Source organism: Lutjanus erythropterus, chromosome 12 (genome assembly GCF_056507025.1).
Source record: "Lutjanus erythropterus isolate fLutEry1 chromosome 12, fLutEry1.hap2, whole genome shotgun sequence".
Taxonomy (NCBI): Eukaryota; Metazoa; Chordata; class Actinopteri; order Lutjaniformes; family Lutjanidae; genus Lutjanus; species Lutjanus erythropterus.
Genome location: NC_139328.1, coordinates 38,491,660 through 38,505,883, shown reverse-complemented (window position 1 = coordinate 38,505,883; position 14,224 = coordinate 38,491,660). Strand labels below are relative to the sequence as shown.

Here is a 14,224-nt window from a genome sequence, read left to right as displayed (position 1 = left end):
GAGTCAGGATGTGATTGTGTTATCAGAAGTTGTTGTTCCAAAGGGAGAACAGCTGTGTGTTCAAGGACGAGTAACCAGTTAGTCTGACAGAACATGAGATAACTATGAGGAACAACAGTGACCAGTTCAGCATATAATTTTCCCACTACATATTCATAAATATACATAGTCCTCCAATGATTGATTTGGTGCTCATCTCTGTACATTCATCAGCAGAAAGCTGACGTGTGCTTTTGTGTTTCATATTTTTGAGACAACAGAAAAGACGTCACCATCCAGACACTGAGTATCGCTCCTCTCTGAGCCTCCTGCATACCGTGTCAACATGTAGAAAAAGCTTGTCAGCTCTAGTTACAGTTGCTAAGCTATGATTGGACAGTTGCTGTGGGGAGGTGGGGTTTAGCAAAGGGTGAATTACCCTGTCAGTACACATACCAGCCCCATTTTCCCCACGTCAGTGTTGCTTTCTGCTTTTCCTTTCCAGCCTCTTTTGCACTGTCTACCTGCCCTGTTTCTGATTGGACTTTTTTCTTTCCATCTAAACCTTTGCATTATGATATCACCATTAAAATCAGTGAACTGTTCCTGTCTGGCTGGTTTCTGCATTTGGTTCCTTTTCCTTGCTGCCTCCTACACACTGTGATACATATCTATACAGTGATCAGCCACATCATGAAAACCACTGACAGGTGAAGTGAACAACACTGATCCTCTCTACAATGGCACCTGTTGGTGGGTGAGAGGTATCAGGCAGCAAGTGAACAGTCAGCTCTTTGGAAGCAGAAAAAACTGGGTAGTGTGAGGATCTGACAGACTTTGACAAGGACCAGATTATGATAAGCAGATGACAGCAGGTCCTGTGGGGTGTTCCCGGTATGTAATGTTTAGTAGCTACCGGGAGAAGTCCAAGGAAGGACAAGAGGTGAAGCAGCGACAGGTTCATCGGCACCCAAGGCTCACTGATGTACGTGGGGAGTGATGGCTAGCCTGTAGCCTAGAGGAGAGCAAAAATTGTTGAAAAAGTGAATGCTGGTGTGCTGGCTGGCTCTGATAAGGTGTTTGAACACAGTGCATTGCAGATGGCTGCATATGGGACTACGTAGCCATGCTGACCTCTTGGCATGAGAAGTGGACCATGGAGCAACGGAAGGTGGTCTGGTGTTGACAAGATGTTGACTTGCCCTCCAAATTCCCCACATCTCAATTTAATTGAGGATTGTGGGATGTATTGTACTGTGACAATAAGTTCATTCATGACAACAATGACACCTTAGACTTGAGTGGAACATGTGTGACAGTCTGAAAGAAGCATCAGCAGTGTGGAGTTAACATTTATTTAGACACAGTACAGAACACAGTCTTCACACTTCAGGCCTGTCAGTCCAACCAAACCAGACACACATAAATCACTAATTAAAAGTACTTGTAGTTTTTACATCATCAGCAAATCACAAACCTGTTCACCATGAATTCACATTCATCAGGTTGAGGATACAGCTGCATATTATCACTTTCACTGCACCCAGTCCAGTTAGCCTCATTTAGCAGCTCTGTCTGTGAGGCAGACTGCCAGCCTGTGAATTCACCTGCAACACTGCATCAGAAACAATGACAGCAAGACAAGTCATCTGTATATCTGTAAACTGATTCAGATACAGTACTCACATGCCAAGTTCAAACATGCACAATTATAGTATTTAACTTTACACACAATAAATAAAACATAACAATAACAAATGTGCAGTAGAGATCAGTGGGTTTAGTGGGTCAGATAACTTTGGGCGTAACTCAGATTTTCTGGTATCATGAAGCTGGCACATTTTAAATCAGTGTAGATTACCATGGTAACGTATGCAGCATGGCTAACTGCTGTAGAGACCATTCAGTAGATCACATCAACATCTGCCAACAGCCTTACTTCTGACCAATCAGATCACTGTCCAGGCCTACAGGAGCCTTACAGTGACAGGAGTGCTGAGTTCACAATAAAATGACAAGTAAAAAGATAAATAGACATTTATATGTTTGAATTTTGAAAGTTTTGGCTTTATAGGGGCTTAGAACATCATGAAGAAATACATGATGATCATTCTCATGACGCTCTATTATGTTTCATAAGCTGTTACAGCAGTTTTTGGGTTGATAGTATTTATTACACAGATTTGGTGCATGATGTAACCATTTTTGACCACAGAGAATTGCTGAAAATTGTCACAAATCCCTCCAAAATAACACATTAAGATATCAAAACCTTGAGGAACACCACAGAAAAATTCATGCTGTGATTTAAGATGAAGACATTTTGACATTTGGAGATTTCTTTGAGAATTTTTCTGTGATTGGAATGGCAAGCTCGTCTGTTCTGGGGATTTCTCAGAGACTCCATTATTGTCAGTATGCGTGGGACACCCCTCCATCCTCTTCAGGTTTCTAGTTCGTGGTTGTGAACTTTGATGAGACTGTGATTATCCTAGAGGTCACTGTGGGTCATTTTATTACAGAGTCATAAAGTCAAGTTTCAAATGCTCTCACTACACATGAATACAACTGGGATCATCATTCCAGTCAGACCCAATTTATAATATTCCAACACTGTTAATGGACCTCAGTGTGCAGGAATATCCAAATATCATTTACAAAACAGGAGAAAATAACTCATGCATGCAAAAAATGCATGATTTTTGGCCCAAACTGCATGGGATTAACAGAAAGTGGGCATGTGTATAAACAACACTGTGAACACCCTAAAACTGAGCCCAAAACAGTCAGTAATGTCAGCCGAAGATGAAGACATCACCGCTGAATTTATCCATACAGTAGGTAGGAGCTGTGAGAGGCTGTTTGTGCCTGTACGTAATGCCAACGCTGCGTCACAGAAATATTTCACAGAGCCAAAAGCTAATGGAAACCCTTGCCATTTTGTCCCTTCTAGCTGAGCTATGAGTTGAAAAGTCAACATGATCACAGCTGCAGGAAACAGGAAGTGAGGCCATCATTATTTCTTGCGTGGGACCTTGTCACCCAGCGGTACTTCATCCATCAGTTTCTATAGAGACCACAGAGAAATGTTAGTGTCATCATATCCAAATAAATAAAGACATGTAGGGCATACTAGTTCTACAGTGCGACATTAGAATATATGAAGTCCATGAAACCCACAAGGATGGTTTTGTTTCATCTGGTCAGAACAATATACTAACTAACAATATACATGTAGGAACAAGATATTATGAAGACAGGCTATTCCTTGTGGTGATCACAACCTCTGAGGTGGAAATTTTCTAAAAGCTCACGAGTTGTAAGGACATGGAAGTTCATTTTTTAATGGATGGTAAATCAATATCTTGTTATTTTAGTAATGTAAAGATTCTCTTTGTTTTTTTTATAATATAACTGAGAAAAATGTCTCATCTTATCATTATTCACTTGCATTTCTTTGTATTACCAGCTTGCTAGCTTGCTAAATTGTTAGCTTCAGTGGTTCTAGATGCCATCCACATTGCCCATTGCCTAGCAGCAGCGTTATCATACCGTTCACACGACTTCTCACATCATAACCACAAGCTCATGAGTTCCATTTGAAGGCAGCACATGAGCGTGGGCTCTTTATAAACTTTAAGGATGTTTTCTTTGCTAAAAATTGATTGCAAATAAAATCAACTAAATTCTGTTAATCTCTGCTCCGGCTGAGGACAGTTTTGTGTTTTACTGCTGAAACTACATATTTCTGTGTCAAACTGAATCAAACTGGTCCTCTCAGATACATATATACATCTGTTTCTACAGTTTATGAATTTTACTGGATTCGGAAATGAGGTTGGGCTTCAACAGTGGAATTCTCAGTGAAGTACTAAACCCAAAGTCCAGTAAGCATGTTCCAAAAAATTTAAATGGTCGCACATTTATAATGTTCTTAAGGTCAAGGAGGACAAAATTTCTCACATTTCATTCATTTATTTGTCTCAAATCACAATAACAACTGTTTATTCTGACATGAGACAAATAAACAAGTGAAATGTGAGCTCATGGATTTTGCTCCAGAAAGTGAAATCTTGTTTTCACAAATAAAAGAAAAACTCTCTGTAACATCAGGGGTTCTATAGGAAAACTAATCCAGGTAAATAAAGCTACAGCAACCTGCTTGGTAGGTTCTAAACTCCCCACAGGGGCTCAGGAGAGGTGATGGGGGGACACAGTGGGAGAGATGTGATGTATGCAGGTGTTTTAAACACAACAGGAAGGTTTGATTCACTGATCTGACCCGTCAATAATGTACGTAAGCTGCTTCTTCTCACAGTCACAACTCAAGTCAAGTCTAAACACACTGACGTGACACACATGTTTTTTTTAGATAAATGTGAGCATATCATTATCTCTGATTGAACTTACATAAGGATTGTCATGTTGTTTAAAGTTTTGTGCCATTTCTGTTTCATGGAATCTGAGTCATCTTTTCTGCCTTTTGGAGGGAGGTTCAGAGGAGGTTCAGAGGAGGTTCAGAGGAGGTTCAGAGCAGTGCTTCCAGCCTGAGTTTTTCTGTTATGTATATTAACTTAATTTTTATTTGATTTACAGAGTATACATTCCTTTCTTCTTTTTTTTTAGGTGTATTTGTGCACATTATATGCATATTTATATATGTATACATACATACATACACACATACACACACACACACACACACACACACATATATATATATATATGTACACACACGCGCGCACACACACAGATAGTCAAAGCCTTTGAATAAAAATGTAAAAAATGGTAAAAATTCAGGTGCTAAATTTATTCTGTAGAGGATGACATAAATTATAATGTATCCATAAGATATGCAGATGAAGGGAATATAAAAATAAGAGCTAAACAGAGCATCACTGGGCAGGAAATTCATGGCAATCCATCTGTACTTTACACGTCTGGATAAAGTGGTGGACCAACCAACTGACAGAGCCACAAAGCCATTCATAGACACAGGGCACTAACATTTCATTACAACATACATATAAAATTTCAATAAAATTTACATGAAAGACTCACACACTGACCTCAAGCAGCCTGCTGTAGTAGGTGAAGCCGTCCTCTCCGTCCCTGCGGCTGTCGTCCACCTTGTACCTCCTGCAGGCCAGCAGCAGCTCGTTGGAGCTGTAGAGGGGGGCGGGGTCGATGGAATGGCTGTTGATCAGGCTCACCAGGTACTCCCGGTAGTGCTTCCTGCATAACAGCACACCACCATGTTAGTTATGATCACACAGCAGAGTGGGCAGCTTCCTGCTGGTACTGATGGTGAAACAGATGAAGAATGAGAATTCATGATATATGTCAAAGGAACATTTGATTCTTTTTACAACCTGGGCCTTATTCATAGTTTTGGCTGGTTATGAGAACATTTGACTTACCATCAATTCTCAAATACTGACCAAGACTTCAATTACAACTGCACAAAGAACCAGGATTTATTTGAAGCAGGTTGATATTATAGGAAAGCTTTATTTCTTTATTTTACCCTTCATATTTTCATAAGAAGCCCTCATGTTTACATTGTTGTCTTACAATCAGCATAATCTACATTCACAGCACTGATTTCTCACCACTGCTGCTGCTCTTACTGTCCCTCTTTGATCCTGTAAGCTCAGGGGTGGAAGTAACTAATTAAAAATACTCAAGTTACTGTAATTAAGTAGTTTTTGGGCAGTTGTACATTTATATTGTTGTAAATTTATTTTCAAGTCTGTACTTTTTAGTATTCATTACACCATGTAATCTAAAAATCTTAATTGAGTACTGAGTACAAGTTAAATTAATATCCAAACATTTCATCTGCATTTTTGTAGCCAATCAGATGATCTGACTGCAAGCAGCCAATAAAAAACAGGATATATGGACGAAACACGTGAGGATGTTAATGATTAATCATTAATTAATTAATCACCATCAAGAATTTAACTATTAAAACTGTATCCATGAATATTTCCTGTATAGTCTAGAAATGTCAGTAACTACACCTCATTCAAATTTATTTTGTCTGGTGGAGACATTTGTTGTTGTTGAAGGAAACTAAAACTTCAAATGAGAAAAAAAAGACAAAACAAAACAGAAAAAAAGTAAAAAAACAAACTAACATGTTTTGTATCTTATTCATTACTAATAATTAATCAATCGTTAGCATAAAAAAAACTAAAATCTGAGTTTGGAGAAGTGACTGTGAGCTCTGAGCAGAACAGAGAAGTTTGGAGGAATTTAGACTGACGATCAAGAGAAACAGAAACTTCTTGGACTGAATGTCTTATCGATAATGTATTAAACATCAATGGTTCAAAGTAACTAATACTCTGAGTAGTTCTTGAGATGAGTACTTTGTACTTTTACTTACCTATTTTTCTAACACCAGTACTTTTACTTGAAATTGAGTAATGTTTTAGTAATGTAACAGTACTTTTACTTGAGTACAGATTTTCAGTACTCTTTCCACCACTGTATAAACTATATCTACATTACAGCTGAAACACATGGGTCTTCTGCTGTGTGTTCCATGTTGTATCTACCACTCTAGAACTTTAGTACCCCACCACCTTAGGTACAAGACCAGAAGCTGTGAAATAAACCATGAAGCTGCATCTGCATGCATATTTTGCCTAACAAATATCTTTTTTGTCTGCTCTCTATGATGCCAGTTTGTTACTTTACAGTTACAGTTAAACTAAATCCTGAGTGTTTACCCCTGTGGTGCTGTTCATTTGGTTTGGTGTGAAGTGTGCCATTTCATTGGTTAAAAAGCATTTTTTATTCCTGGTTTCATGACTACTGAACTAGCTTGCTACCAAAATGTGGACGGGCAGGGGACAAACCTGAACTCATGATGAAGTGAGAAAAGCCTGCATCATTAGAAATTAGAAGGGCTTTGTTGTCTTTTTACCCGCCGACTGTATGACCAATAATTGACAGACAATTCCACCACATGACTGTTGTTTACAATTTCTGAAGTTCAAGCGGCTGTCAGCAGAGATTGTCATCACCCACAAAGATGGTCCAGTCACAGTTCAACAAATGTGTAAATTCCACACACCTCCAATCTGCTCTGCTGCCACAGATTCATCTCAACACACCATATAAACAATAATGGAAGAGGTGCACACAAAAAATGATTTTCTTCAATGCAGTGTGTCATGGGGAAACAGAGCAGGCCTCTCTCCACTGTCTTACTGTTTGGTTGCTAATGCTGACATGCACAACACCCACTTAACATATTTTACAATTGAGAAAAAAAGACAGTGTAGTTGTGTTAAAAAAACACACTTTTTTTTTTATTTAAATTGTGTTTCACCTCTCCTTTCTCACTTGTCTCCTCCTCTGCCATAGACCAGGAACTGCCAAACCCGACCTGGAGCGGCCCATCTGTTTAAGTAGAGGTTTTCCCAGAGGAAGGGACCATGTGTGGTAGAGTGGAGGGGGTGTTTTGTGTGTGTTAAAGGCAGTTTAAACACTTTGTTTTTTTAAAGGTGGAGCTCACCTGTATAAGAGACAGAAGGCTGCGGTGGCTCAGGGCAACTAGACCAACTAAGAGAGAGCCACACACATACAGCTACAGACCAAAGCTCCTGCCAAGAGTGCAGAGATTTTTTTTTTTTTTTTTTTTTTTGTTTCTCTTAAGGATTTTTTGTATTTTCCACTTTTTGGTGGACAATATTTAAATTAGAATTTGTTTGTCATTTTGTCTTGATTTATTTCACTGTAAATATCTGGATGGAACTCAACTTCAAATTCACTTGGACTGCTGAACTTTGCCTGCTCCTCAACCAATCCTCACAATGTGAATATGCCTCTGTTATGTTTTCACTGATGGACTGAATATCTTTCAGTTGCTTCTATTTTTTTGTTTTTTTGTTTGGTGTTAATATAACTCACTGACAGTGATGGAAAAACCAAGTGACAGCGACTGGACGGACGTTCTTAATTCAAACTTAAATCTGCTCTTACCCAGGTGAGCTGTATGATGAATCCTACTTAATCATGAACTGAGGCCGTGGCCAACTGTTTGTTATTAGCAGAGATAATGCCCCCTAAAAACTATTTAAGCAGATCAGAGCAGGATACACGTATCAGCTATGTCAAAGTGCACTGATTAATTAATGGGTAAGTTTTGGGTGCAATATGCAATAAACCAATCAGAAAGTCAGCTCTAATCACCTTTAAGAAGCGCCAGTGTAGGCAGTATAACTGGATTTATCAAGAGGAAACAAGAGGAAAAGTTTTTTAAGCGAGGCGACAGATCTGCTTCGAGAAGTGAAAGCATGAGGGCACACAGTATATGGAGATGGCAGATGTGAAAAGAAATGATGTTTTTAAACTTGATCCTGATTTGCTCTCAAGTTCGCTCTGATATTGCAGCTCAGAACACAGGTTAGAAAATGTATTAGTCAATCCTATTTATCACAGATAATATTCAATCAGTAACCTTCATTTTACTTTGATTTGGCCAGAACCTGAAGTGATTTACACGTATCCTTCCTTACAATATCAAGTTTAAATATCCTGTATCAAGTTCATGTTTAAAGTGAAGTTGTCAAGTTACAAATAAACAGCAGCATTCAGAGTGCATGAAGTCGATTAGTAATTTTCTGCCAGCATTCCTCTTGCCTTACAGCAACAGTTTTGTTTTTAGCCTCAGTATGTTCTTTATATTAGGGGTGTCCCGATCCCATATTGATATCAGATATCGGTCCGATATCAGCCCAAAAACGAGTATTGGATTTTACCAGACTGCATCTAAAATCTCTGATATAAGCGCTCCGATAAGCAGTCCATTTTCTGCTCCAGCACTTCTATCCATAGGTGACTCTGGTTGCTGACTACTGTTCTCTGTTTGAGTAACATCACTTGATCAAGCCTTTTCTAACATTCCATCCATATCGGATCGGATCGATATCGGCATCAGCCAATACTCAAGGCTGCAATATCAGTATTGTATCGGAAGTGAAAAAGTTGTATCGGGACATCCCTACTTTATATTCTCTAGAGCTCTCTGTTATAATGACTTGTTCCTCTTGACTGATGTAGGCGTCACGCGATCACTCCATTTGGTGAAGTCAAATGGCACACCAAAAGCGCCTATTTTTTGCGAGTGCAGACAGAGTCTGAAGAGGAAAACCTGAGGTCTGAAGTCTGAAGAAGAAAACCTGAGGTAACAAAAACAGTTAATAACCATTGTTGTGATACCTGTTATCTCTGAGTGTTTAGGTTTCGTTAAACCAGCAAAGAAAGCCGAATATGTTGAGCTTCCTTCGTCGTACAGCCCTCTGGCTTTACTGGGTGTAAATATTTAGTAACAGCTAATCTCTATGCAAGAACTAGTTTTTGTGGTGCAAACTATTTTAATTAAGGAATAAATCTAGTAAAAATTTAAATGATCAGACTGTGTCTTAAGTTAGGAACAGGTGGTGCAAACAGCTCCGCTGACCATCTGCACTGCTGACTCAACACACCTGCTATAAATAATACTGACAAAAAACAAATATATAGGTATGTTTCATAACCACTTTTTGTGCCAAGTCACACAAGTAAGTAGAGCACATTCTGAAAGTCTCTGGAAAGCTGATATTGTATAGTGTAACCTGAAGGAAGCTCAAGCATCACAAGGGTCAGAGAGAGGTGGAACATGTCTGAACCTCAGGGAGTCGTGATGACTCAGAGGCCTCAGACACACACAGTAGCAAATATAACACCCTACTTTGGTTGGAGATAAGAGCAAAAAATACAGAATAAAGCTGTCATACTCGCAGAGTCCAGCATGTCCAGGCTGGGTCTGAGCTCCACAGGCTGAATCTGGCTGCTGCCCTCCCTCGTCCTTCTGTTCTATCACTCCACACAGACCTGAACGTGGGGGGGGGGGGGGGGTAAAGAGCAGAAGAGGGGTAAGGGAAGTGTAACAGAAAAAAAGGATTTATGCCCCAGTTAAGGATTAAAAACAGACTTAGTCAAGAATGAAGATTAAAGGCACTGTTCACCTAAAATAAAAAATACAACATTTTCCCCTGGACTGTAGTACTATTTATCCAGCTAGATTTTTTTAGTGTGAGTTGCAGAGTTTTGGAGATATCAGCTATAGATATGTCTGCTTTGTCTCCAATATAATGGGGCTGGGGGTGACCCTGCTTGGCTCAGTTTGACTCGGCCCGTCAGCCCAACATGGCAGGGGTTTGCATTTCCATTACAGCAGGGCTACCTGCGTGAAGGTGTGTCTTTTAATTGAAGACAAGCTCGAGGAGGCTCAAGTCAACTGCAGGAGCTTAACATGACTCTGACATAGGTAGGTCCATCTTGGGAGTGGCTCAGCACAACTCAGCATGATAAAAATGGTAATGGAAATGCAAATCAGCGCAGCACAGTTTGACTCAACATGGTCCAACGTGTTGAGGGAAAAGCCCCATAAATGGCACTTGGCTTGTGGTGCTCAAAGCACCAAAAAATTGGAAGGTTTAGCCACGTCTCCTCTTCCTCCCACTTCCTATAATACCGCAATTACTAAAATGTTCAGTTCAAGACCACCTCCACCTGCTCCTCTCTGAGCTGCTGTGATAGACAAGACATGTTGAGAACTACAGATGTGTGCAGGGAGTCCTGGCCTACCTGTCTGTGTTCCAGGAGGGGGTTCAGTGTTGAAGGCCACTCCATTATTCTGTGAGTCACAAAGAAAAACACTGGTTACTCTCATGAGACTGTTTATGCTGTTTTCCACGGTGGCCCTAAGGTGCAAAAACACTGAACAAAACACTGTAACTGAATAGAAAAGATATCTCACAAGAGAACACAACAAAACATACAAAAAAACAAAAACACTTCAGAAAACATAAAACATCAGAAGAAATCAGGCAGAAATCTCATGTCATATTTTCGTGTGTGTGTGTCTGTGTGTGTGCGTGTATGTGTGTACCTGCAGTAAAGCCTGCAGTCTGGATGGTTCCCAGTCTCTCAGGTAGAAGAGGCAGTCTCTGGGATGATGTGCATGTAATCCAGACACACTGCATTCGTCCACTGCGCACGTCTGACAGCAGGACAGGAGGAGAGGAGACAGGTGTCACTTGTTCATGCATGTCAAATGTTAATCACCTCTATACTAACCATAAGAGAACCTTAACGTAATGTTTATATGTCATCAGTTAATTCTTTCATTCTCTTTCACCTGCAGTAAACTGATCGACTTGGTTGTTATATATTCTTTCTTTCTAAAGAACTGAAATAAACAGAGAAAATGTTAACCAAACCAAACCATCTGACCAGGGTTAAAGCAGAGTCATTACTCAGATGAATCAGGGACCTGCATTCAGTCAACATTTCATTCTTGAAAGCTGCTAAATGAGGCTGCCACTCTTCTGAACCTTCTTTTGTTCAGACTGATTCCATTCATCAGTTGTTCCACGTGGGTTCAATGTGAGAAGAAAAGATTGAGAAGTGAAGAACTTATGTATGTAATGGTTTCCCTTCTAACAAAGTGTTGTGGCTCCAATTCTTGAATTTGAGGGGATTTATTTATGCTAATTATTGATTGCCTGAAACAATTTGGGGACAAATGTAATGTTCAACAAATCAATGGTCAACAACAAATCATGTCATGTTTTATGAATCAGACATAGGGCTCCTTTTTACTAAGAAAAAACTAATGTGACAGAAAAAAAAGATAAATCCTGCTAAACTCTGAGTGTATACCACAGTCAGTGTTGTGCATGAACGTGCTAAAAGAACAGCGCTCATTGAACATGCTAATATTTTGTGGTTAGCGGTAAACTGAACACAGAGCATCATTCACTCCTGAGAGAGATAACAGCGTTGTTTAAAAAAAGTGTGATCACAGCACAGAGAGTGTGTGTGAATATGGATACAAGTGTTGATGTGATGTAAACACTTTATTTGATGATAAAGCCTCATGTTTCTCTATATTTCTGTGGTGTATCAGTGAAGTGTATAAACTGTGAAACAGAGAGATAAAACCACGTTGTACACTCATCTCCAAAAATCTGTAACCATGGAAACTTACTATATTGAGAGACATTGTCATAATAATGAGTTAGAATCTAAAATAATGATTTAATATTTCAAAATATTGACTACAATCTCAAAATAATGAGAAACTTTCTCAAAATGACGTACATACTAAGTCATTATTTTAAGATATTATGTCATTTAGACATATTAACTCAATATTTTAAGACAGGATAACATTTTTTTAATTTCCTCAATAACTCACAGACTACTTGAAATACACTAGTTGTCTTTTGATATGAGAAATATATATATGTGCACTAATTTATAATACAATTGATATACTGGCACCAATAAGGGCAAGACTGTAATATCAAATTTAATGCAAGAAGGCAGAGTGTCATATTAACTCACTGGATCTCAAATATAAGCACACCCCAAAGTAATCACACTCCTGCTGTAATATATAATAATTTGTATGTGGTCTGAATTCTTTTAGATGTCGGGCAACATCTGCACTCAAAGCAAAAGTCTGTCAATATTTTTGCAGAAGACTGGGTTACTTTTCTAAGATTTTTATTATTTGAATTGACTTAAAAGTTATTTTAGTATAATGTCATTATATAGAATCCTGTGTCCCTCCATTGTGACAGGAAGTTCTATTTAAAAGATCAAATGAAAAACAAACAAACAAACAATCATGAACTTGTTCATTTTGGGGACTACAAACTTAGAATTTTTTTTTTTAAATTAAAAAATGTGATTTATGAATGTAAACTAGTGCATTTTAATTTCTGTGAACTGAGGTTAACTTGTGTAACACTGACCACAGTCTTGCTGTTAAAATAATTTTAAATTACAAATGTGTCCTGGGTACACTGATATGTGGACCAGCATTTCATCTAATAAAATAGATTATTGTTACCTTGCCTACTATTTTTTATAATAATAGCATGTATAGGTGATCCAGGTTTTCAGTGTGTGTCAGACTTACAGTGTGGAAAGGGTTGTTGCAGCCACTGCAGAACTGGTAGCGACACTGTGAGCAGCAGAAATGCATGCAGCCTCCTTTAGACAGAGCATACTGAAAGCGACAGTTAGGACAAGCTGGGGGAGCAGAGGAGAGGAGGAGGAGTGACAAGCCGGATGTGAACGGAGAGAAAGACAAAGAGAAACAGAGAGAGAAGAGAGGCAGTGTCAGTACATGAAGTTACATTATTTTACTCTGTACAGATTTATTCACTGATTCAAAGTGTTACATCCCTGTGACTCCTGTGGGAAGGTCAAACTGAATGAGGACAGGTTGCTAAACTACAAAACAGTGGCTGTCATTGTCGACATTTCACCTGAACACCACCTGCGCAATCTCACCTGATCTGTCCTCTGTGATGGAGAAACTATTTAAAATATTTAGAGGGGATGTTCGCCTATATCTGCTGATATTTTCTATCTCACTTTGGCTGATACTGATATATGCACAGATTTTTTCCAGCTAAGGTCGGAGAACATCAAGTCTCTCCTCAAGTGCATTAACATATTTTTCTGCCTACTCTGATCATGATGTTCTTGTTGGATGAAGCTCTTATGAAGGCTAGTTAAGTCTAGCCATCTTAAGACCTCTATTAGGTTTCTTCAAATGCATCATCACAACAACTGCTCTATGTTAGAAAGTCAAAAGAAAACAACTTATTGAAGGTTTTTAATAGTCCTTATAAGAAAGACACTGGGTTTAAATTAATTTCAAGTTTATACAGAGAACTTCTGGAAGTTAAATTATGAAGTACCACCTATTTAAAACAAAAATGGGAAAAGGAAGCTACCAGTTATATCCCAGAAGAAGTTTGATCAAAGTATTGTGAATTTCAATGGAGAAGATTCAGGTCTACCTCATGGAGAATGTTTGGAAGAGTCTCAGTGGAGATTTCACCTCAACTGTTCAGAAGTCTCATCACTCACCAGGCTCTTCAAGCTGCTCCCAAGAAACTAATCACTAACACTTGGTTTGGGCTTGTCCAAAATTATGCACTTTTTGGCATAAAATTTACATGGAATTAGTGATAATATTTGGAGCAGAAATTACTTTTAATTGGGGCAAACTCCTCTTTGGACTCTTGCATTCAATGACTATAAATTTCAAAACAATTGACTTGTTTTAAAATGAATTCTGAGTGTAGCTGCCAGGAAAGCAATAACAAGGAAGCGGTTTAAGCCAGAAACCTATAGGGGACTGGTATGATATCATTTATGA

General features: G+C 38.8%; 1 protein-coding gene across 2 annotated transcripts in view; it reads right to left on the bottom strand.

Moving 5' to 3' along the window:
* Positions 1–2,733: 2,733 nt before the first annotated feature.
* The window catches only part of rnf31 (ring finger protein 31), a 50,325-nt gene continuing 38,834 nt past the window's right edge, over positions 2,734–14,224 (bottom strand). The window contains exons 19-24 of one of the 2 annotated variants that reach the window (XM_084732823.1): positions 12,971–13,083; positions 10,931–11,041; positions 10,627–10,675; positions 9,774–9,870; positions 5,041–5,214; positions 2,734–3,046 (exon numbers count right to left, since the gene is read on the bottom strand). In XM_084732823.1, coding sequence (XP_084588949.1) covers positions 3,040–3,046; positions 5,041–5,214; positions 9,774–9,870; positions 10,627–10,675; positions 10,931–11,041; positions 12,971–13,083 — 551 coding nt within the window. In that variant the 3' untranslated portion in view covers positions 2,734–3,039. The remainder of the gene's footprint in view (positions 3,047–5,040; positions 5,215–9,773; positions 9,871–10,626; positions 10,676–10,930; positions 11,042–12,970; positions 13,084–14,224) is intronic. The other variant, XM_084732822.1, reaches the window with a different exon arrangement.